The sequence below is a fragment of the Capsicum annuum genome, chromosome 11 (genome assembly GCF_002878395.1).
Source record: "Capsicum annuum cultivar UCD-10X-F1 chromosome 11, UCD10Xv1.1, whole genome shotgun sequence".
In the NCBI taxonomy this organism is placed as follows: domain Eukaryota; kingdom Viridiplantae; phylum Streptophyta; class Magnoliopsida; order Solanales; family Solanaceae; genus Capsicum; species Capsicum annuum.
In genome coordinates, this window is record NC_061121.1 from 94,816,500 (window position 1) to 94,843,385 (window position 26,886).

The window sequence follows — 26,886 nt, forward strand, 5'->3', positions numbered from 1 at the left end:
GTGCTTGGCAGTTTCAATTTTGGTGAGCGGAATGAATGAGGAGCTTCTCTGTTGGATTTTTCTAGGGCTTTTGCGTTGTGGATAGCAAATTTGAGCTTTCCAAAGAAGGAGCATCACCTTATTAGGTTTCGTAGTTCTGTCGACAAGACTTAAATAGACTTTTTACTTCTTAGAAAAGGGGATAGAGCGCTATGTAAAGACTGTAAAGTCATACCTAGCGAGAATCTCTCGACTCAATATAGGTTATTGGTGATGGACTTGGTTATCAATAAAGGCAAAAAGAAGAGAAGTGGGGAGGCACGACCCAGGATTAAGTGGGGTAGCTTGACTTTTGGCTAGTGCTTTGAAGATGAAAGAGAAGTTGAAGAGTAGGGGGGCTTAGTAGAGTAGAGAGGGTATGGATAATATATGGGAGACGACTGCTAGTTGCATTAGGGAGACCACTAGAGAGGTGTTAAGGGTCTCGAGAGGTTGATCTGGCAAACATCGAGGAGACTGGTGGTGGAATGAAGAGTTCAAGAGAAAGGTTGAGTCTAAAAAGGTGGCTTATTTTAAGTTGGTTGGGAGCAAGGATGGTGAGGAAAGACAGAAGAATAAGGAGGAGAATAAAGTAGCTAGAAAAGAGGCTAAGTTAGCGGTTACGACGCTTAAGACAATATTTTTTGAGAGTTTATATGCGGCTTTAGAGGAGAAAATAGAGATAAAAAGTTGTATAGGATGGCCAAGGACAGGGAGCGGAGGGCTCATTACCTTGACCAAGTGAAGTGCATCAAAGGAGAGGATGGTATAGTGTTGGTTGAGGATACCCTCATTAGGGAGAGGTGGCAGTCCTATTTTCATAAAGTTTTGAATGACGAGAGGGATAAAGGTTCTGTATTAGGAGACTTAGAGATATCTGAGGAGGGTCGTAATTATAGTTCTTGTAGGCATATCGAGGTTAAGGAGATCAAGGGAGCTATTCGCAAGATGCGGCGGGGTAGGGCGACGGGGCCAGATGAGATTCCAGTAGATTTTTGAAAGAGCACTAGCGGGGTAGGTCTGGAATGGTTGACAAGGTTGTTTAGTATTATTTTTAGAGATGCTAAGATACCTGAAGCATGGAGGTGGAGCACGGTGATTCCAGTGTATAAGAACAAAGGAAACATTCAGAGTTGTAACAACTATAGAGGTATTAAGTTGTTAAGTCATACTATGAAGGTTTGAGAAAGGATGGTAGAGTTGAGGATAAAGAGGATCGTAACAATCTCTGAGAATCAGTTTGGTTTCATGCCTGGTCGCTTTACCACTGAGGCCATTCACCTTGTGAGGAGATTAGTGGAGCAGTTTTGAGAGAGGAAGAAGGACTTGCACATGGTGTTTATTGATCTAGAGAAGGCATATGGCAGAGTTCCCAGGGAGATTCTGTGGAGGTGTTTGGAGTATAGAGGGGTGCCCGTGGTGTACACTAGGTTGATTCAGGATATGTATGATTGTGTGAAGACTCGTGTGAGGACGGTAGGTGGAGATTCGGAGCACTTCACAGTTTTAATAGGGTTGCACTAGGGATCAACTTTTAGCCCATTTCTATTTGCTTTGGTGATGGATGTTTTGACGTGAAATATTCAAGGGGATACGCCTTGGTATATGTTATTTACAGATGATGTGGTTTTGATCGACGAGACTCGGGGTGGAGTTAATGATAAGTTGGAGATTTAGAGACAGACGCTTGAATCTAAAGGTTTTCGGTTAAGTAGAACCAAAACGGAGTACTTGGAGTGTAAGTTCAGTGATATGTCATAAGAAGATGGAGTGGTTGTGAAGCTAGACTCTCAGGCCATCCAGAAGAGGGAGAGTTTCAAGTATCTGGGGTCCATAATTCAGGGTAATGGTGAGATTGACGAGGATTTCATGCATCGTATTGAGGTAGGGTGATTGAAGTGGAGGCTCACTTCGGGAGTCCTTTATGATAAGAAGGTGCCCCCGAAGCTTAAAGGTAAGTTCTACAGAGTAGTAGTCCGAACAGCTATGTTGTATGGAGCGGAGTGTTGGCCAGTTAAGAACTCCCACATCCAAAAGGTGAAGGTGGCAGAGATGAGAATATTGTGATGGATGTGTGGACATACCAGGAAAGATAGGGTGAGGAATGAGATTATTCGGGAGAAGGTTGGAGTTGCCTCGATGGAGGATAAGTTGCGAGAAATGAGGCTATGTTGGTTCGGGCATGTGATGAGGAGAGGCCCTGATGCTCCAGTGCGGAGGTGTGAGACTCTGGCTATAGATGGTTTTAGGTGGGCTAGAGGTAGACCGAAGAAATATTGGAGGGAGGTGATTAGGCATGATATGGAGCAATTACAGCTTATAGAGGACATGACCCTTGATAGGAAGGTGTGGAGGACGCGGATTAGGGTAGAAAGTTAGGGGGTGGGAGCGCGTGTAGTAATAGGGAAGTGCTCCTTTGGGTCTGGAGTTTCTGGTTCGTAGTGTTGTGGCTGTAGTTTTTTGGGCTAGTGGTGTTGGCTTTTTTGCATCTCGTACTAGTTTATTATTCACTTATCTTTTGTGTTTGTTATACTGTTAGTTTGTTTTGTGTACCATACTAGTTTATATGCGCTTACTTTTTGTATTGGTTATACTGCTATTGGTCCTAAGTCGGGGGTCTATCGGAAACAACCTCTCTACTTCTCTTGAGGTAGTGGTATGGTCTGCGTACACTCTACCCTCCCCAGAGCCCACTAGGTGAGAATAAACTGGGTATGTTGTTGTTGTTGTTGCATTTGCCTTCTTGTTTGTTTTTGTTATTTTTTCCTTTTCTTTGTTCTTTTCTTCCTTTTCTTTTTCTTATTTTTGTTTTTCTTTTTTTATATTATTATTTTTCATTTTTTTATTTTTATTTTTTCTCTCTTTTCTATCTACATCTTCTATTTCTCTTTCTTTTTTTTTCTTTTTTAATTTCTCCTTTTTTATTTTTTTTTATTTTTTTTATTTTCAATAAATATGGCTATGTCAAGAACAAGTCATGAGTGATAACGAAAATATCACAATCTTAAATGATTTGTATTTGAACTATTATTTGTCTATTTGTATTCATTGATAAAATTATATTGTATTTTATAATTCACGCTTGTATTTGTATTTGTATTTTACAGTTTGCATTAGTATTTTTTTTTTAATTTACACTTGTATTAGTATTTTATAGTTCCCACCATCATTTATATTTTTTATTTGTTGATACAATTGTATTTGTATTATAGTTCGCACATGTATTTATATTTATATTTTATAGTTCATATTATATTTGTATTTTATAATTCACATTTGTATTTATATTTTATAATTCTCGCCATCATTTATATTTTATAAAATTTGCACGTGTATTTTAAAGAACTATTTCGCATTTGTATTTTATAATTGACTGCATATTATATTTGTATTTGTCGTTTTATTTTGTTCTTATCTGTATTTGTATTTGTATTCTATTTTCGTAGATGCACTTATATTTTTAAAAGAATTATTTTATATTTTTATTTGTAAATCGATCATATATTATATTTTTATATGTAATTTCACTTGTTCATTTGTTTGTATTTGGATTTGTAGTTGATAACATCATTTGTATTTTTAAATAACTGAAAAAAATATAATTTTTTCTTTTTACGAACACTTGTATTTATATTCATTGATACGAATTGTATTTTATTAATGTAAATTGAACAATACAAATATAAATGATAAATTATAAAAATATAAATTATATAAATACAAATATTACATTTGTATCAAATGATACATATTTATACAACTTGTACCATACGCATACAAATAATGCTTATTTATATACAAATATAAATGATAAACTTGACATACAAATACTAACAATACATTTACATAGAATGGCACATTTCATATTTATGTTTTTTAAACTCAAGTAAATACAATTCATCCATATATATATTTATATACAATAATAAATGATAAATTGTATTCACAGTTGAACTATTCAAATATAAATAATAAATATATTTAAAATATATAGTATAATACGAATAAATATAAAATATAAAATACAACAACACCAATAAAAAATGAGAGAAAAGAAAAAATTAAAAAAAAAATTAAAAAAAAAAGAGAAAAAAGAAGAAAAAATAACAAAAAGGTAAAAATGAAACAAGAACGAAAACAGAAACAAAGAAAATAAAAAAGGCTGTAAAAATAAATAAAAACAAAAAAAAAACAAAATAGATGATTTTATTTTTCTCTTTTTTTCCATTTTTATTTTTCATGTATTTTCTTTTCATTTTTCTCTCTGTTCTATCTCTTGCTTCTATTTATCTTTCTTTTTTTTTTTTCTTTTTGTACTTATTTTCTTTCTCATTTTTTATATTTTCAAAAAATATGTCTACTCGAGCACAAGTCATGGGCGATAACGTAAATACCACAATTGCTTATTTTATTTGTATTCATACCATCATTTATATTTTTGTATGATATAATTATATTTGTATTTTTATTTTAAAGTTTACAATTATATTTGTAATTTATAGTTCACATTTTTATTTTTATTTTTTAGTTCAAATTATAAAATACAAATATAATTATATCAACAAATATAAAAATTTAAGTGATAGTGTGAATACAAATACAATTAGTGATTGTGATATTTTCGTTATCATCCATGACTTGTGCTCGATATAGTCATATTTTTTGAAAATATAAAATAGAACAAAAATTGAGAAAGGAAAAAAAATACAAAATGAAAATTAAAAAGAAAAAAAAAAGAAGAAAGAGAAACAAAAACTAGAGGCAGAAGAGAGAGAGAAAAAATGAAAATAAAAGGAAAAAAAGAAGAAAAAAATGGAAATATAAAAAAAGAAAAAAAAGGGAAAAACACGAAAAAGAAAAAAACGAGAAAGAAGAGAATATAAAAGAAATCAAAAAAGAAAAAAATTGAAAAGGAAGAAGAAAGAAGGAAGAGAAATAGAAGCTAGAGATAGAAGAGAGGAAAAAAAACGAAAAGAAAGAATTGAAAAGGAAAAAAAGAAAACAAAAATATAAAAACCAAAATGTAAAAAAAATGAAAAAAGAGGAAAAAAAAAAGAAAAGATAATGAATACAAATACAATAAGTGGTTATGATGTTTCATCAGCATATATGGTTTGTGTTCGACGTAATCATATTTTTCAAAAGTAAAATAAAATACAATAAAAAAATAAGAAAGAAAAAAATAAAAAACAAAAAAGAAATGAAAGGAAGCTAAAAAGGAAAAAAAGGGAAAAAAGAAAGAGAAGTAAAGGTTAGAAATAAAAGAGAAAATAAAAAAGAAAGAAACAGAGGCTAGAAATGGAAGAGAGAAAAAATAAAGAAAACAAAAAAAAAAAGAAAGAGAAAAAAAGGCTATAAATTGTAATTTTAAAAGTTAGTCTAAGGGCACTCCCATATCGGTAAAACATAGACTATTTTCTGTAAGTGCTCTAAAAATATAAAAGAATAATTCAACTGAAAAAAAGAAGAAAAATGACAAAAATATGAAACTTAAACCCCATCAATATCAGCAACGACAAAACCAAGCACAACAAACTTTGTTTTTCTTGTTAATGAAATGCTTAAATATTTTTTAATTTTCAAATATTTGGTTTGGTTAAATGTTTTGAATTTTTTTCTCAAATTGACTAATTTTCCTCAAGTTTAGGGAAAATAACTTTTCAAGGTAAAATAAGAAAAATATTTTTGACAACACTTTCAATCGCACCATCTAACCCTGAATTGAGACCCAAGATTCGATAACGCCTAGGACACGTATCTCGACTCTTGACTCAGGGTCTTGAGTTGGGGTCGAGAGTTGGTTCTTGGATCCTGCATTGGGGTTGAGAGTTGGGGTTAGGAGTTAAGTCCTAGGTAGGGTCCCGGGGTTGGGGTCAAGTCTTGATTCATGAGTAGGGTCTCAGATTAGGGTCGGAGCCAAGTCATGAGTCGGGTCTCAAGTTAGAGCAGAGTCTCAAATCTAGGATCCCCGGACGGAGTTGGGGTAGGGGTTAGGAGATAGATCCTAGATCCCTGGTTGGAGTTGGGAGTCGAGTCGAGTTTTGGGGGCGAGAGTCGATCATCGATCGTGTTAGGAAACCTGAATCCCAGGTTTGGTTCTCTGGTTGGGACCTGACTCCCTATCATTACCCTAGTTGTGCCTTTGAATTATGCTGCAAGACTTGGCTAATGACCAGATATAGAATTTGGACCCTTCCATGAATAGATCGGGACATGCCTTTCGATCCCAATCTGGATTCAACCCTAATTCTTAATCCTAAACTTAATCTCGACCAAAGACCTAGATATTAACTTAGGACCTAACTCGCGGCCTTAATCTCGACTTTGAACCAAGACCCGACTCCGATCCCTATCTTGGACCCTACTCTTGATCCCGATCCCAATCCAAGATTCAATTCTTGACCCCTGACCCCTGAAACTTGACTTGCCACCCAACTATCCGACTCTTGCTTCAATCTAGTGTTTGAATCCGATCCTAACTTGCAGCGTGATCTAACTCCAACCTTGCACGCGGAGGTTTAGGATCCGATGTTATAGTACGTATTTGGTTAAATCTTCATGGAGAAATTTCTTTTTCTGTACTATCCAAACATAAAAAAATAATTAAGATAATTACTTGTTTTTCTAGAAAAACATTTTCTACCGAACACACCCTAAATGTAGAATGATAGATGGAAAAAATGTAGTCGACTCAACAAAAGTAGAATCGAAATGAATTAATTGTTTGATGGATTTTTATGATATTAAATAATATCAATCGTTATTATCTCGCTAAAATGGATTTTGTACAATTGGGGAAAGTATTTGATTAGTAATATAGGTTAGAGATGTTATTATTTTCTCACTACATTTTTTATTTAATGATTTAAAAATGGTGTTAGAATTGTGGTTTTGTTGAACGGTGAATTTGGTGTTGTCCTTGTTGGGGTAGTGGCATGAGGGTGGTGATAAGGTTGTGATGGTGGTTATTATTTTAGGAAAAAGACACTCAGTGACCATTTTAAAAATACATGGCCAGTGTTTGTCTATATATTTTATCAAATTATGACCACTTGACCAAACAATTCTGAACTAATAGCCAATTAGAGATAGGCAACAAGAGAGATGGACCGCCCACCTCAAATATAAATAAATAAAAATAGCAACATTTGATAATTAAGTTCTTTTTTCTAAATTTTTATTCCTTCTTTCTCTTTCAATTCTTACTTATTTACCATATTATTGTAAATTTCTCTCTTCTTCTTTTTCTGAGTGTATTCACACACATGTCGTTCGATTTCTTACAATTGATTTGATAAATTTTCTCTTTTTCTTTAGATTTACATGATTATGCAATTGAAGATATGAATTTTGCCTTTTTGAATTTGTGTTTTTTTGTATAAAATATTTTCATCTTTTTCAGATTGATATCTTTAGATTTACATGTTTATGCAATTGGAGATTTGAATATATTTTTTTTGAATTTAGTATTTTTTTTTTTTAAAAATATTTCTTAAAAAAGAGTTTCTTCCCCATTGTATCAACTTTGATTTGCTATTGTATACTCTACCTGAATTTTCTTATTTTTCTGTTCTTTTAGACAATTAAATATCATTTTCTAGAAATTGTATAGTTGTTGCATATAATATATATCTGTACAAGATATATATATAAAAAAGTGTACAGATATATATATATAAAGTATAGGATGTGTATAGATACGTATATGTATAAGATATGTATAGAAACTACATAATTATTGTATAGAATGTGTATAGAAATAGTATACTTATTGTATAGAATATGTATCTCTATAAGATATGTGCGTAGAAATTGGATAGGATGTATGTCGAAACTGTATATTTGTTGTATAAAATATGTATCTGTAGAATATATATATATATATATATATATATATATATATATATATAGATAGATAGATAGATAGAGAGAGAGAGAGAGAGGAGGGAGGGGGGGACTGTATAGAATGTGTATAAAAAGTGTATAGTAATTATATACAACACGTTTCTGCACAATAATTGTAGCTAAAAGGTTTTATAGAAATGTGTATAGAAGTTATATAATTATAGTATAGAAAGTGTATATTTATTGTGTTGAATATGTTTTTGTATATGATGTGTATAGAAACTGTATAAATTTCATGGCTTTATACCTCTTTTCACCACTTTGCACCAGAAAATTCACCTAGGTCAAGTTTTACACTTCTACCATGATCATAACCTAGAGATTCTAAGGATTAATGAATGAAAATCTAGTTAGAGAAGTGGATTAACTTACCTCAATGGTGGAATTTGAGTAGAAACTGGTGGAAATCGCCCCTTTTTTCCCTAACATGTTTGGAATGAAAAAATACGTTTCAAGTCTAAAAATTGCTATTTACTGTGCATAGCCCACTATAAAGGCCTGATTCCCACTATAACAACAACTGCCCACTATAGTGTAGCTGACCAAAGCTGACTACCACCATAGCAGAACAATTTCTGCTGTAACGGGACCATTGTAGGGCCTGCCAACCGCTATAATAGGGTAGGAGAGGCAATGAGTTCGAAAGCTTCCTTTATTTGTCATTTATACAACACACTTTCCGATTTCAATCTCCCGAACTGACTTCTTTACGTCAATCACTATATCTGGATTTCTACAATCTCAAATTCAATTTCAAAAGTTTCTAAGAACTCCTAACCTCCTAGCTAACAAAATATGATATTAATCATAGAATCATGAATTTATCCATTATCGGATTTACTAAGACCATGCCACACCTGAAATTCGTCCAAGACTAGCCTAGCCTGAAAATTTTTAAAATTTCATAAGGGGAGAATCCTATCCCAAATTTTTACACGCTAAATTATACCATGGGAGAATCATTACAGTGTAGTGCTAGCTTTTGAAAGGACGCAACAAGATTACATTTCATCGTCTGTCATATATCATTGCTCTTTATTTTACATTATGGTCCTCTATATGCACATAATAATACTTGCCATCTCTTTCCCGAAACTCTGATTCTTTTTCGTACAATCCAATCAACTTTCCCTTTAAAAATCACTAGAGCATGAAAATAAAAAAAATATATTCACCATTAAAAATTTGTACGTATTATATAACTTATAGAAAGTCAGTCGAAATAGTTGCTCTTAGGGATCGGATAGGATAGCTAGCATGGATTAGGCTCCTCTCCATTTCTAGTGTCTCCATTTTCCCCAAGTTCTTACTTAGATGAGAGACACATGACATGAGTTAGAATGAACGGTTAAGATTTAATAACTAAACTAAGATTTTAAACATGATATGATCAATAAATATTTTACCTATTTGCTTCTAAAATTTTAGTAATTCAACAATTATTAGAGTTACAAAATTATTTTATCCACAAATATACTTTTAAGAAAAAATTCTTTCTATTTCCCTGCTTTTTTTTTTTCTAATTCTATTTTCATACTCACCGTCTATCTTCCAACTTCTTTAAGTAAATTTTTTATTTTAACCATTAGTTATGAGTATAAATGGTGAACTTCAATATTTCTAATAATCAAGTTTCTTTTTAGTTATGCTGATTGAATATTTTTATTATAATATCAATAATGCCCGTATTATTATAATAATTTACTACTCAAAGATTCATATTTATGAAAAAAAATTACTGTCGTCGTGATTTTGGCTTTGCCAATTTTTCTTATAGCTACTTTTTGGGGGGATGAAGAGGAAAAATGATAAGAGTTAAGAAATTCGAAAAAGGAAGAAATAATAAAGTTTTAAAATTGATAAGGGTGTATCTATTAATTTTTTTAACCGTAGAATATTTTTTAAAATCATAGAGTAATTTTTTTTTTCTAGTTACATCGTATGGTTAGGGAAAAAAAGTAAGAAGAGAGAGAATTTTAAAAAAATATATTTATGAATAAAATAATTTTATAGTTATAATTGTGGAATTATTAAAAATTTTGGAAGAAAATATATAAATATTTATTAGTCAAATCTTAACTATTTATTTTAACTCATGTCATGTGTCTCTCATCCAAGAAGGAACTTGGAAAAAATGGAGAGAATGAAAATGGAGAGGAGCTCAATCTAGCTAGCACTATCCCAATTTTCTCCACTATCCCAATTTTCTCTTATTCTTTAGCTAATATTCTCAAGTGACTGTCCTGTAAAAAAGACGGTAAATGATTCAAGCGAAAAACACTAAATTGCAATGCAAAATCAAAGCAACTCCTTCATAAACCTTATAAAAACTATTACTTCTGGATTTTTTTTGCATCTGTTCTCATTCGTCTATTAGATAGTTAAGTTAATTAGATAAAATATGTCATTTTCTTTAATTATATAGATTCGCTTCAATCTGCCATAAGACCGAAGATATTTTCTACTAGAAACTGACGTGTATAATTAAAGGAGAGTGATCATTATATATAGGTTTTATGTCATGATACCGATACTTATTGTTTCGCCATGACTATCTTGGCAAGTTTAAGCACATATATTTGATTTTTTTGGTATGTATAAGCACAAAAATTTTTCGGACTCGCTTGACAGACTTTAAATACCGTGAAGTTTGACCAGTCCATTACAAACCACATGGTGATCGATATTCATTATTCCGCTATGACTGCTGCTTTTTTTTCTTTTCGTTTCGAGACCCTATAACCTAACTCTACAATTATTAGAATTTTCAGTGTGTAAGCACATAAATTTTCTAATCTCAGTCGAATTATCAATTGCAGTAAAAATTTAAAAAAATCTAATAATCGAAATTCAAATTAAGGAGAGAGGGAAGTAAAAATAATTGCTTAAAATAAAATCATAAAAATAGCTCTTCCATTTGAGTTGGCAGGGAATTTAAATGGCAGCTTAGCTAGATTAGCAACAAAGGAAACATGATTATCGGTAACTATCAGTTAATACGATTAGTCAATGGCTAGATGTGCGTAGTCCAAAATCGGAAGAGAATGAAAATGGCTTTTAACACAAATGAGAAAACGATATCATTATCTCCATTAAATTAATTAATGATAAAGAAAAAAAAAAGAAATATAATCCACACATGAGACAAATAAAAGTAAGAATATGACATTCACTCACTGATACAAGTATAGATTAACTCACATGTAAACCAATCGTAGGACCAGTTCTCGCGAAAATAATAAAAAATAAAGCATTTGATTATTTTTCCAAAAAAAAAAAAACTAATGGAAACCAACAACAAACAAATCAAGGAAGGACATACGTACTCAAAATTAATTGAAGGAAAAAGTACTACACCGGCAGTTGACAACGGTGGAGCTCGCAAAGCTGAAGGTAGAAGGGAGCTAGCCGTGTTAAGCTTCTGGGAGCAATGGACTAGTGAAAACTGGAGGAGGTGGAGAAGGAGGAGGAGAACTTAAAAGGTTAGTTGGTGGTGGTGGAGAAGGAGGAGAAACTGAAACCTTTGGTGGTGAAGGAGGAGGAGGAGGAGAAAATGAAACCTTCGGCGGTGGTGGAGGAGTTGTAGAAACTGAAACCTTTGGAGGTGGTGGAGGAGGAGAGACTGAAACTTTCGTCAGTGGTGGTGGGGGAGGAGAAAATGAAACCTTTGGCGGCGGTGGAGGAGTTGTAGAAACTGAAACCTTTGGTGGTGGAGGAGGAGGAGGACTTTTTAAGATCTTTGGAGGAGGAGGAATGGAAACTTTAGGTGGTGGTGGAGAAGGAGGATTAAAAGCCCTACAATCTTTTCTGATTTCTCCTGATTTCCCCACCAGAACTTGAGTGTTACCCAACTTGATCAATGCATTTGCGAAAGCCTGTTGGAAGGCTCTTGGATTAGAAGCGAAATTCGCGACAATCCCAGCAGTTGATTTATCTGATGCAAGTAATTGATCAACCTTCAATATCCCTTTCTTCAATCTCAACTGTTTGTAGAACGAGTTATCGACAATGAATGAAGTGTTTTGGTCCAAGAACACTGATGGGTCACCCCTGGAAGCACATGTCTTTCTAAGACTGCTAAACAATTTGGGATCCATGCTACCATCCGCCCTTGATAACCTATCACCTTGAAACAAACTACAATGTGTAATTCCCACTGTGTGGCCACCTAAAAGAGTCACCATCTCATTTATTGTAATCCCTTTACTTCTGAAAGATTGGAATGCTTGTTGAACGTTTGAGCTAGGGCCCGGTAGGTTTACTTGTGATGGATCTGACACTAGTCCATCGCGCCTTCCTGTGGGTATGTTGTAGCTCGGTCCTCCAGCTAATGCCACTGCATCTCGGGTGGCTAATGCAATGATGTCCGCACAGGAGACTGTCATAGAACACATAGCCTCTAATTTACTCTTTATTTGATCAATCAGCTCGTATCCTCGTACTGATCCATTTGCTCCTGCATCTTTTTCTGACTTTTTGTTCTTTGTGTTTTTGGAGTCTATCAGTATGGATGCATCGCAACCCTACACAGTACATGATATTTCAAATGATCACCATCTTGTCCAAATGCTATATATGTCAACGTTACATATACAACGTTACACATTTTAAATTTAAAAAATTGTCAAATATTAATGTCAAAAAGAAACTAGCTAACATGGAAATATAATTAATATCTTACCCTCACGAAGCAGTCATGAAAATACATCCGCAGCAACGCAGCTGTGATGGAACGATCCTTCACGAACCGGCTTCGCACCGTATCTCGAACTATGGTTTCTGCTCGTGGACATCTAGCTTTAGTATTGTAGAAACCAACTTGAAGTTGAGCAGATACAATTGCTGCTAGGTGCAGACTAATGCAGAAGAAAAACAGTAATAATAATATCTTCTTGTCCATCATCCCGCCTAAGAAAGAATACCACTCCTTGATCAGATTTAAATTTTGACAATGAGCAAAGAAGCCACAACAGTTTGAAGGTATATATATTATTATATGGAGGGAAAGAGGAATGATGTGGTAGGCCACTAACTGGTTAGTAAATTGGAAGTCAAAGCATAACTGGGATGCATGTCCATGTTATAAAATATTACTAATACTAGAATTTTCTGAGGAATAAACATTGATGTATGAACACCTTCTATGATCAGTAGCTATTTAAAGAAAAATAAAATACGTGTGAGTTCAATTTGGAAAATACAACTCGAACCTATGTATGTTTAAACTTTTGATTCTACTTTTAAGCCCCACATTTTGGAGTTAATATCTCAAAAAATCACTTATTTACAAAGTCATTGAATTTTGTTTTGTATCAAAAAATCACTCAACTTAAGACTTTTATCTTCCAAAATCACTCAACTTAATTTTTCATTAGAAAAAAAAATCTAATATGTCAAAAGAAATTATTTTTATATGTCAACATGTGTCTCATAAACAAATAAAATTAAAGAAATTTGACTTGCATATTTGAAGTTATTGAAGATTAAACAAAAGATATTTTTCTACTATATAGAAATGAGACGGTTAGGACGATCAAGGGCAGGACGGTTAGGACGATCAAGGGCAGAGTTATTATTCATATCAGTTATGAGGATAAAAATATTATTTTATAATGTATCATGAATATTCTGCATAGTTCTAGAAAAAATCCTTCTTTCTTCTTTCAGATTAGCTCTTTTCTTCAGATTTTGGAAGCCATATTTTCTCCCATCAGTATAAGGTTTGATATCTTATAAGTTTCTCCTTGAACTTTTTTAATTCTGTCTCTTCATCACCTTAACTCAATTAAATGTTATTGTTAAGAATTAGGTATGCTCTTCTTTCAGTTGCCCAAATTCTATTTTTTCGTGAAATTCATGGCTAATGTTGTTAATCTTCTATCTCCTTAATTTTCTTAGCATGTTCTTATTCGCTTCCACCTTTGAGTTGTTCCATTATTTCTAGACTATTGATGGTTTTAAGCTTGATAATTTTTCACTTTAATGGTGCCTATGAGATTATTGCCTATGAGATTATACTACAAATTTAAAGTTTTTTCTTGATAATAGAGAGTCTTCAAGTCCCGAGAATTTGGGTAATTATCCAGACGTTGGGTTGGTTTAAGATAACAATGGATCATACACTCCCCCAGAATTGCATCATCAGCAGGATGCTTCTAATTTATCAAGTTTTTTGGTGAATTTAGTTCTCTTTGATTGATGTTCGTTTAATTTGGTTTGTGCTATTATTTCTAATGTTCTTTTACAATTCTTTAATCTTTGTCCTCTTCTATTTTTGTATTTTTGGATGGGATGCAAGCAGACCTACGACCCCCAAACTGGGTATGATATACCATATTTTAGACTTGCAGTAGATGAAGTTCTTCGTGACCAGGGTCCTCAGGAGGTAAGATTTTTTCACACTGGTCGGACAACCTTTTATGCCTCTCTTCTCTTCAGGTGCCAAATTATGGTCTTGATTCAGATATATCCCATCATTTTGTCATCACAATGTTGAGTTTCATCTTAGTTCATGTGTGGATTCATTTGTACTCGAGGTTGACTTTATTTTGTGGATGTTACAAATTTTAATGGATCTTGAAATTCAGGCCCTCACTTCACATGCTGCAAATGACATTCCTGCATTTTTAATTCTGTTAGTGTAGCAAGTACATCAGCACCAACCAATTGCCCACATGTATTGTTTTAGTTCTAAATTTATTCCTTTAATTTTTAGGGTTTTGCTGCTTCTTACTTTAATATTGGTGGGTCATTACCTTCAATTTACTTATTGTTGTTTGTGTAATTTATCTTTCATTTCCTCCATAATTCTTAATTTCAATAGAAGTAAAAGTAACTTTATTTTTCACTTAATTTGATTTGTAAGAATGGATAACTCATGCTTGTGGCATCCATACCAAGCTCGATTCTGTGAGTAATAGAATACTCATCCTATATCAAAACTTCAATTTTATGGAAGGTAATGATTGTTGATTCTTCTGAAATATTCTCATTCTCTTTCTTTCGCTTAAATCTTCTTGAATTATGGTTTCTTGATTTTGAAGTGGTTCTTTGCTCTTAGTTGTAGGTTGTCTAACTGTATTGGTGATTGACTGATTATTATCTTCCACTTTATTACTCCATCACTTCCTTTTGTGATTTTTGAGCCAAGTGAATTCTCAAATTAATTTATCAAAGGGGCAAGTGTCTCAGAATTTTTAGTCACTGATTTTTCATTTGATTGGCTTGATTTTTGTTTTGATTTTGCTGCTTTATTTGGTGATTGAACTATATTCACTAGATTTGAATTTTATTGGTTGTAGTCATATTAGATTTGATTTCATGTGAGAATGTGTACTGAGTGACTTAATTTTTGGAGCTTCATTACTACCTGTTGTTTTGTTTGAGGAATGAAAAATACTTTTTGAATTTTGGTATAACTATGTGTTAGAGTGTTTCCATGATAGGCGCTTGTTTTTCTATATGATTTGTAGGAAGTGGTAGATCATATAGTTGACTTAGTAGATCCATTTGAAGGTATTTTTGTCTAAATTAGATGGTTTGAAGTGATGAACAATAATTTGTAGGAATTTCAATAGTTGCACAGCACATCTCTTCGCCCAATGAAGCGTGATCTATGCCTTCTACATTATCACAAATTATAATTTTGGTGCATATTTTTGTTGCTTGTGTGTAGTGATAGTCATGACCAATAAAAGTCCTCTATTTTTCATTTTTGTGGAACATTCGAAACTTAAATCAATGAAGGGTACACATAAAAATTCCTTAATTTGTTAAAACCTTAAATTAACAATTATATCTTTCTCTTGATGAATAATTTCCAAAGTAATAAAATGTTTGACTTTTACTGTAAATGATGTGAATTCTCTCCAAACCACTCAAAAGTTTAATGAGAGTTCATAAATATTGATTGCTTCTCTTGCTAATTTATTTCACATCAGGACTAGACAAAGCCTTTGTGTAATTCCCTATCCAGTATAAGATAACTTCTCAATTTCTTTTTAGAAGGATTTGTTATCATTTTCAGCAATGAACTATCATTTCACCATTGCTCATTTATGCTTAAGGCGTTTGCGATGTTTATACAAATTGCTGAGGTTAAGGGAATGACTGATATTTGTACTTTAGAATAACATAAAATCCAAAACTCAAACTATGATCAAGAGTCAGTTTTCAAGAGAATCTGCGCCATTTGGGTGGGGTGGGACTGTAATTTAAAGTGAAATTTTGTTGTCTTCTTTGCTCATGTTTAATAAACTGCTGGTATGCCCTATATGATGTGCCCTTAAGAAAAAGTTTTCTTTGATTCTAACACATAAATTTTCTTCTTTTCTTTTGGATATGTCATCAGAGTATTCTGTTGGAGAATTTTGTGAGGATGCTATGCGAACTACCAAAGATATACTTGATAGGGGTCATGTTCCAATAGTCGCGGGTGGTACTGAATTATATTTGCAGTTGTATGTCTATAAAATTATAGCTCATACTAGAAAGCATCTGGTTAAATTGAGGACACATTCAAACTAAACCTAAACTTTTTGATTGCAACTTATCTAACAAGAAGATACATTCTGTAAAACTAACTGAGAGAGAGAAAGAATGAGGTTATGCAAATAAATTATGTTGGGAGATGTCTATTTAAAGATTTATTATACTTAAAAATGAAACTTACATATATCCTGTAAGTGATAGTAAAATTAGATCTTGGATGTTCAAGAATTCTTTTTTAAAATAAATTATCTATGTCCGAACCACTTAACCTAAAGGGGCATGATCATCCAGCTCACATAATAAATTTTTTCTAATGTTTTAAGGTTTATTTATGGAAACCAGATGTTCCAAAGTACTTTTGATAAATTATTACAGAATTCCACTCAGAGCTTGAAGATTTAGAATGATGAAAATTGGGATGCTTCTATTTAGTTGTTAGTTAAAGCTGGTGATCCTGGTGCACAACCTTTTATCATCAAATAATTAGTATTACTTGCATCGTAGGCTTGAAATTGTCAAGGTATTGTTAAAAAAGGTGCAAATTTACCTCTGATCCCTCTGATTTTAACCCATTCTTTGTAATCTAGATACGTATCGTATGAGCTGCTAGACATTACATATTTTTGTGTTATAGTTTGTCACTTACCACTATTGTTGCAGGGAGAATCTATTTTTCTTATTAGCTATTATTGTGCTTTGAGAGAGAATTTCTATTGGTTTTATCATAGCTCCTTATGGTTATGAAATAGCTGAGACTGGATTGCACCCAAAGTTGTGGCGTAATGGTCAATAAAGTGACTTGAGTACCATGAGGTCTCAGATTCAAATCCCAATGGAGACTAAAATAATTGGTGATTTCTTTTCATCTTTTCTAGCTTTGATTGACAGAATTATCTGATATTTGTTTCTACTGAGAGGTGATAGGTATTAAGTGGAATTAGTTGGGGTGCGCGCAAGCTGGCCAGAACACTACTATTATAAAAAAAATTATTGAGACTGGATTGAGATGTGCCCAACTACCAGTCCATGGAGTTGCAACCTATTCTATTTATCTTTTGATGAAAAACTAAATATACTTATTGCCTTGCAGTCTACTGGGTTACCTCCATCATATTTTGAAGTACCATATAATTCTTTTAGAGAATAGCTTAATTCAGGTGTAGCAGATGCTGTTGATGTCAAGAGCAGCAATGTGAAGTAAATGATTTGGAATATGATTTTCTTTGTGATTTACTTCCCCCCAATAGGCTGGACCACTATAGAGCAATTGATTTTTGGTATGAAGCTATGCGCCTAGGTAAAACATTAATAATATTCTAAATGATTAATGTGCTTTGTTTTATATTATTTGAAGGTCTTAGAACTCTTAATCACAGTATTACTTCTTGAACTAATTTACCTATAAAATTTATCATCGCAAAGTATGCTGCATGATGTTCTGTTTTTCCTTATCAATGCACAAGCATTCTAGGAACAACATTTTTTTCCTGCCTCAAGATTTTTTCTCTTATTAATGATACCTAGGACTAATTATATGCTTCCTTTTCTTCCTTCCTGCCTTCTTCTTTTCATAACATCTTGAAAAGATTGGATGAAGTAATTTGATCCTTTTTTTCTCTGTCTTTATAGTCTTGATATCATCTAAGGATATGTATTTCAAAAAAGTTACTTCTGAATAATTGGAATAACATTTTCTTTGAAAATTTGATAGTAAACTGTGAGGAATTCAAATAAGTATCAATGACACTAAGATTATTAATAGAGGTTAACGTTCATCTTATAAAAGTTAGCTATTGTGATTTGATTTTGTAGTTCCTTGAGACACCAATCTTTTTTTCAACAAAAATAAAATCTTTCTTTGAAAACAAGGCTTTCTGTTTTAGTTCCTTAACAACTTTAGTTAGAATACCTTGATCCAAATTAACTTATTATGATGATGGCATACTGCAGGAATAGATGGATTTCTATCTAAGGTAAGGTGGCTTCTTGATTTGGGTCTTTTGCCGAACTCAAATTCTGCTACTCGGTCAATTGGATACCGATAAGTATAGTTGCTTCCTATAACTTGTACAGAATCCAATAGTCTATTTCCTAATATATGTTTGTTCAAAACCTATCAAGAAATAAAATACCTTCTAAGATGTAGAGAAAATGGAGGATGGAGTTCCACTGGAATTTCTATGGATTTTTATTTGAATTTCAAATAATATCATGGTATTTTACTTCACTATGACTACCACCACCTTCTATTTCATTTTTGGTTTTAGATTTTCTTTTGTCAATTTTTCATTTGATTGGCTTGATTTTTGTTTTAATTTGCTACTTTATTTGGTGCTTCAACTATAATCACTAGTTTTGAATTTTGTTAGTTGTAGTCAGTCATATTAGATGTTTGACAAAATGTCACAATAAGAAAGTTGGTCTCTGCTTGTGCTTTTGAGAAGAAAAATTTCAAAATTCATTTCTTATGTTCACTTAAGTTAATTTAGCTGTTAGCATGAGGAGAATTCCTTTTTGGATCAATTAATGTGAATGTCTTACCATCACTTAGACGCACAAGAAGTATTTTAGCAGGTTAAATGATTCAACTAACCAAGAAAAATAAAATAAGAAAATAAATCAATTACAAAGTACCATCCCACAGAACCTTGAAATTTAGCTACAACCATGGGAGGTGAGAGCCTTGATTGTTGTTATGAATAGAAAAAAAGCTATTTACATCTAAGTTGCTTGAATTCAGTTCCAGATGTCCAATTGGAGTGCGTATGTAAAGGTCGTATTCTTCATGATCTCAATTTTAAGATTCAGGGATATGAATCCAAGTATAAATATAGTTGTGGGGATTTGACTAAATCTAATTCAAGTATCTAAAAATATTTTTATAAAATTTAAATTATAAGACATTATGTGGAACACTTGAGGAGAAAATATTTATCAAGAGGAGAATCCTTAAAGGAGATAAAACAGTAACATAGAAATTTCTATATACAAATTATTCTATTCTCTTCAAGTTTACTTTAGCTTTTGTTTTGATTACAATAATTGTTAAAATTGTCTGAACCTGTTGATTTTGGTTAAAGTTCCCAAAATCAATTGACCTGATCGAATACGAATCTCATACCCATGTTGTGTCAATATGGGCGTGGCACCGAAAATGAAGAGTTCGAGTAACTTAAATTTATATCGTGTCAATTTCACCCGCTCAAAATGTTATTCAAACATCTAGATTTCAATGAATGATTAGGAGTTAGAACTCCATAAAAGCATATGTATACTTTCCATTGGAGTAGGTGTCGGATATCTTCTACATCTTGTTGATACATAATATTATGACACGGTAATTCTCATTTATTTAGGTTGTCATGTGTCAAATCTCTTCCTAGATGGGCTGGTAATTAAATCAAGGAACTATGAGTAGTATTTTGATCTTTTATACTCCTTCCGTCTCATTTTATGTGTCTCTTTTTGATCGGACATGGAGTTTAAGAAATAAGTAATGACTGTGTAATTTATAAAATTGTCCCTCTTAAAGTTACTTTATTAATTTTTTTAGTTGTCTTTTCTTATTAGGTGGGACCCAGTAAGGATAAAATGGGGATATTTTTATTAAATAGTTATCAAATACGGAAATATGACATTATTTTTGGGATGGATCAAAAAAAAAAATGACGACACATAAAATGGGACAGAGGGAGTATCAAATTTTCATGGCTAAATATTTGTTGTTTTATTTGTAGGCACTGATATAACCAACTTTAACAGAGTGTTGTCCCATTTTGAATCCATCTGACACTCAGAATAATTGTTCTTTTGTATCTGATTCCACCTTTAATGTTCTAGCCTTGCTTGAAAATTCAATTAGCTTTCTACTTTTTATGTGTACCTTTCTCCGTATTGTTTAACTGAGACATGTTGTGGTTGTCTTGCTCACTGAAATAATTTAGGATATTCATCCGTAGGAGACGTATAAAAAGAAAATTTATTCTTTACATCTATGATCCTATCACTTGTTTTCTCCTTCATTATCCTTTATTTCAATTTTTGTCACTAACAAATAAATAGGTATCTAAGAGAAAGCCAAGACTTTGTTGTTGTTCTCCTTTTTTGGATATATAAGTGTGATCCAATCCCATTTTCTTGTTTTAGTGCTCTGCTAAAATGCTAGCAAATTATGCATTTCAAATATGAAACCAGACTAGGTACAAATTAATCCTTATATTCAATTGTCATTTACTTTCAACATCTCACACTTCTTCTTCAAAATCACCCAATCTTATTATTTCTTCTTTCCAATTTCCTTTTGGATGCTAAATCATTGAAACCAAAGTCATTTTAAAATTATTTTGCACACATCGTTTCAACTTGCATAGATTATTCATTGAAATGAAAGCATTCTTTTAGTTCTTTTTGCTTCTTGTTTATTTCCTTTAATCTTCTTCCTATGATTTTAGTTAGCATTTAATACTTTTTAGTTGATAGGTTAAATGATTTTAATTTTTATAAGTTTTTTAACTTTTTTTTAAATTACTACTATTTATGCGCCCCTTCCGATCAAGATAAAATAAAGGGAAGGTAAAATTGAATATTCACTCATGTAGGTAAACTTAAGTTGTACTTGAACCTATACATCCTTAACAAAAGAGTAGACTTCTTTAATGCTTTTATTTGTAATATTATAAGTAAAAAAATATGATGTCATTCCATTTAAATGAAATGAATTGACTTTATTTTGAACTATTTCTGCCTAATATCATATTACCTCCTCCAACGACAAGAAACTTACTGAATGAAAGTGGGATCCTACAAAGGTGAGTTATTGGGGGAAGTCTTCCAAGAGTTATTTTCGTTAAAATATTTGATACAAAGGTTTATCTACAAATAACTTTTTTGTATCGTGCAGGTTGTGATAGAATATATTATTTATACTTATGCTCAAGCAAAAAGGAAGAGAACATTTATACTTATGCTCAAGCAAAAAGGAAGAGAACAGTAACATTTGCATCATAGTTCAGTCTCTTGCAAGAATTAACATGGACCACCATCATAATTGTCGGTTTAGTTTTTGATATAGTGTTTCTTCTATGTTATTTTTTAGAATTTTTTAAGAAGATGCTTTATGTTTAGTGAACAAATATGATAGGAAGATACTTGAATAGATGAATCTTGTGTTCCGAGTACATACGTTTGTCATTGTTTGACTCTTTGATTCTTGTATTTTGTGTACATATATTTTGCATAGTTTGACTCGATGAATCTTGTATTTATAGTACATATACATATGTTTGTCATTACCAGATTCTTTTCATATATATTATAGACTAAATTGTATGAATTGAGATAAACAAATTTTACCATGAAACGCTTGCTCGAAATTAGCATGTCAATTATATTCATATAGATTTGCTTGAGATTTGTGTATCGTATTTTTACTTAGTTTAAGCAATATCTGTGGATATTATTTAGCTAGCATTTGAATTTTGAATTAGATTTTAAAATTTTCATTTCATGTATCTGTTTGGTTACAGTTACAGCTTACCGAGGACATGACCCTAGATAGGAAGGTCTGGAAGACGCGAATTACGGCAGAGGATTAGGGCCTGTTCGGGTCGCTAATGTAGGGAGGTAATTGGTGGGGGTGTATTCCTGGTATGATTCCGTATTCAATGTTCTGTTCCGTGTTCCGTGTTCTATGTTTGTTACGAATCTGTGTGCTTTCCTCTGCTTTATATTCCTGCATTCCTGCTTTACTCTGTTTTATATTCCTTATGGCTGCAGTATCTATGTTATGTCATCTGCTTCTGTGCTGTACTATGTGTTTGTTTGATATCTCGTAACTTGAGCCGGGGGTCTTTCGGAAACAGCCTTTCTACTTCATCAGAGGTAGAGGTATGGACTGCGTACATCTTACCCCCCCCAGACCCCACAAAGTGGGAATACACTGGGTTTGTTGTTGTTGTTGTTGTTGTTTGGTTACAAATAATTTTTAAATAAATTTTAAATTTCAAAATTCAAAAATTAACTTAAGTTGAATTTTCAATTAGATTTTGCCATCAAAAGATCAAAATTTTAAGTTCTAAAAATCACAACTTTTAAAAACTTGAATTTCTGTTCACAATTTATGACCAAACCAAAATTTAAATTTTTTTGCTTAATAGCTAGTCCCTCATTGTTGGGCCTGTGCATCGCACGAGTAACCATATCTAGTTTTTCTAGAAAAAAGAATTAGACAGCTGGCGGGGTGGTTGTGGATTGAAAAAGTTACGAGCCAGTATATATTATTGCCAAGGCAATAAACATGACTTTTCATATTTTTAGTTATTGAAGATTAACTTATGATATAATATTTCAATAAGTTTTTGCATAATTTTAAATTAATAATTATAGGCATAAGTTTAACAACTTGTCAGTGAAGGTTGTTTAAATTATCAGGTAAATGAGCAACATGAAAACTAAAAAGTGTTAAAAGAGTATCATATTCACGTGTCAAAAGATAAATTTTATGCTCATCTCAAATTATGCGATTAAAATTTATGTTTTTTCTATCTAGTAAAACAATTTAAAAACAAAAAAAGATAATATTGCTTGTGCTGATAATTTTTTTTTATTACAATAAATGTAAACTATTATCATACCAACAAAATCAATGACACCTAAAGATCATCCATTATCTTGACCTCTTGCCAAAATAACAGACCTAAAAAAAAAACTAATTATATAGTAAGTCAACTAAGTAACTGCACAATCTACCCTTCCTTGTTCCTCTAAACATCCCTACGCTCTCTTTGATTTCATATTGGACTTGCAGTATAACAAAAATTATATCTACATTAATTATTTTTTAGATCATATAATTCCTAGCCATCTATACTTGATAAATTAATGCTCTATAAGTAGCTGACACCAATTTTTTTTTTTTACACAGATATCAGTTCTTAATTTGATTATCTATAACATGTCTTGCACTCCATGTAATGACATTTGGATACCTAACCATGTTTGTGATACATTCCAACCATTTTTTATCCATTGACACCTTGAGAACAGATGAGCAACATTCTCTAGGTCATTGTCATGACATAGCTCACAGACCATATTCTCTGCATAATACCCATTCTCTACATCCTTCATTTGGTCAGTAGTCTGTCCTTAGCAGCTACCCACTAATAAACCTGTGCTTAGGTAGAACAACACTACACCAGATGAGACCTGCTATTTCCTGCTTAGGTTGTGTGAAAGTAGTAATGGGGATTGAATTACTCTTTTTTGAATTGTTAGTCGACTCGCTTAGATAGATATTCAACTATTTAGTTAGTAAAGTAGAGTTCAAAAAATAAAAGTGTTAAAAAAGAAATGACACCAGATATTTTATATTGGTTGGGACCTCTAATAGGTCTTACTCCAGTACCATTGGGTTGCAAGAAATTCTACTAGTTCTTTGTGAATTAAATCAAAGTATAAGGATTGAGTCAATTTTTTTGGCTTTGACTCACACTCTTTTTTCTTTCTTTCTCACTTTGATACAATGCCTCACCAACTATGTATTTTTCTCATCTATTTTTGAATACACCATAAACCTCAAGAAAATACAATGTTTGAATAAGTAGAGCAAAGAACCAGAGAAGGTTGGGATAAAAGTATGTCTCTTTCTTTGTCTTCCATTGCGTAAGTAGTGTGATTGAACTGTTACTAGCCGTTGGAAGATAAGTATTAGAAGTCAACCCAAAAGTTTTTTTGTTCTTAGGAAAATGAGTAAAGGATATTCAATTTTCAAGAATAATCAAAGACTAGAAAGGAAAATCTAACCAAGTAAAAGCTAGGAGGAGAGAGGGACACGATAATCTCCCAAGATATACTCTTCATTAATCTTTCTTCCCTGTTGAATAATTTTTTGAGATACTTCTTCTTTTTGTGTATTGGCTAGGACATATTTGAATATTCTTTTCTAAATTCTTGCAATAAAATCAAGAACCAAATTATTCATAAAAATTATTATTATCAATCTCTCTCTTTTTGATGGATGATAACAAAATTAGATAATATGATAACTTCCCTTTTTGGCCCCCCCCCGAGCTATGGCATTGGCTCCTCTTGAGGGAGTACTACTTGTCCTGCATAGTTAAACATATCCCACCTTTCTCCCCCTTTGACATCTATCAAAAAGGAAGAAGTACAGACAAAATAATAGGAAAGGAACTAATAAATGTAAGGCAAAAAATAAAGTATTCATTAGCTTAAACCCATGTATAGACCAAACAAAAACATTGTCCACACATAAACTTTAGGAGTAGTAGGAGGGTGGTGTTGGAAAAAGTAAGCTAAGGTTTTGGCAGTAGTGTCTTTCAAATTCGTACACCGAGTGACAATGGTGGTAGAGAAAGTATCAGCGGTGGCTTGGCTCTTAGCAACAAGTCTGGTTACTTCCTTGATAACTTGATCCAACTTGACTCGAAGTTGAGCAATATCAGTTTTAGTTTCTTTGCTGGTATCCTTAATCTTATCAAGATGTAAGTGCGTGGCCAATAAAAGGTACTTCAAGTATTCAAAATTGGAGTTAATTTTCAACAAACATAGTTTAACATCCATAACAATAGTGTTAGAAGGATGAGGAAGAGGAGAGGAATGCAATTAAAGGAAGAAAAGAGTACCAATAGAGCAGTCAGTTCTTTGACTTTTAAACCAATGCATTATTAATGAGAATGTAATCCATACTAGGAAAGATAGTCACATTATAGAATTATTCAACAGAAATAGAAGAAATAGTACTGAGAGGCACATTATAGGATTCCATAATTCAGGTAATGATGAGCCCATAAGGAAGACTAGGAGGGTCAAGTGATGCTTCAATCATATAGTTGAGAATAAAGGAGTGATTAATCTTACGCTGATTACCAATGCAAAAAGTGAGTAAGGTGTTTCGCTGCGATAGAGTAAAGAGAGACCCAACTCAAGAAAGTAAAGCGGTGGCCACAATGTGAGTAATCACACAAATTTCAAAGAACATGTATTTAGGACCAAGAGCAGAATAAAGAGAATCACAATTATCCAGAGCAATAACACACTTAACATCTTTAAAAGAAACATTAAAGTCAGACGACCAAGGATTCCTTGAAGAAGTAGTAAAACTAGAGCAGCTAATGTCAAATATAGCATCAAACATTGCATAATTAAGAAATATTCATTCTGCATGACAAGGGTTTCAAATTCACCAGATCTGATTGAACGTAAATTTGCATAAAACAAATGAACAAGAGGCTCATATACACCTTAAGAGTGAAGAAGAAGATGCTTCCCCAACCTTGGAATTCAAACAAAGAATTTATGGGAGAATGTAGGGATTCTAAGAGATCTAGATCAACTAATCTACCATGAAAAAGAGATAACCCCTTCATAGAGTGAAAAAGAGTTTCATTTGTAGGTCTCGAAAATCAGTTTTGATATTTAGAGAACTATCAAAATTGAACTTCACTTTCATTTTAGAACACTCAGATTCATCAGGAACAATGGGATGCTTACCAAAGTGAGAGGATTCAGAGAAGGCTTGAGGGATGTTTTGATCAGAAAATTCAGAGATAAGAGGGACTAGGGAAGAGGTTTTCCCTTTCTCGTTGATATGAACTCTTCTTGTTGCCTTAAGAGGAGAACTAGAGCCTTTAACTCTCTTTTAGAGAAAGAAAGAAGATAATGACAGAGAAAAAAGAAAGGGAAACTATATAAAGAGACAAAGTATGTGAAATAAAGTTAAAGAAGAGTAAAAAATTGTCTAAGAAAATGGATAGATGTCATAATTTCCTTACATGGAACCTAGTGTCCGGCGGCAGGAAAGGAAGTAAAATTAAGAGACATATACATCAATCAAATTGTGATTAATGAAAAGGCACTTTTAACACAAAGATACTCAGCGGATGTGGAAAAATATTTTTCAAAAAGGTTTTACAATAATGTCAAGAGATTTTTCAAGAGAACAAAATCTTTCTTCCAATAAAGGTTTAGTAAGAATGTCAGCTAATTGAAAATCAATCTTAATAAAGGATAATTTAATATCATCTTTAAAACACTATCTCTAATAAAATGATGCTTAACATCAATATGTTTGCTCTAGAATGATGCATAAGATTCTTAGATAAGCATATATCACTAGAGTTATCACAAAATATTTTCATAGGTTTGAAGGATAAATCATAATTACTGAATTGCTGAGATATCCAAAGAATTTGAGAATAGCACAAATCAAGTGCAATATCTTTAAATTCAATAGTAGATAGAGAAGTACAATTTTGTTTCTTGCTGTTCCACAGGACGAGATTTTTCATGAATTGACAAGTTCCACTAGTGCTCTTTCTATCAACTTTATTGCCTGCATAATTTGCATCTGAGAAGTATTTTAGATCAATTTTATTAGATTTAGGATACGATAAGCCATAAGAACCTGTGCCAATAAGCTGTCTGATAATACGTTTTACAACAGTTAAATAA

At 32.3% G+C, this 26,886-nt stretch overlaps 1 protein-coding gene and 1 pseudogene across 1 annotated transcript; one reads left to right on the top strand and one right to left on the bottom strand.

Moving 5' to 3' along the window:
- Window positions 1-11,070: 11,070 nt before the first annotated feature.
- Window positions 11,071-12,893, bottom strand: LOC107847017 (peroxidase 44-like). The gene is made up of 2 exons (XM_016691273.2): window positions 12,605-12,893; window positions 11,071-12,446 (listed from the first exon to the last, which is right to left on the bottom strand). Exons 1-2 carry the CDS (start codon window positions 12,824-12,826, stop codon window positions 11,337-11,339), a joined length of 1,332 nt encoding a protein of 443 aa, XP_016546759.1. The 5' UTR covers window positions 12,827-12,893; the 3' UTR covers window positions 11,071-11,336.
- Window positions 12,894-14,209: 1,316 nt separating this feature from the next.
- LOC107846452 lies at window positions 14,210-21,420 on the top strand (annotated as a pseudogene).
- The last annotated feature ends 5,466 nt before the right edge of the window (window positions 21,421-26,886 follow it).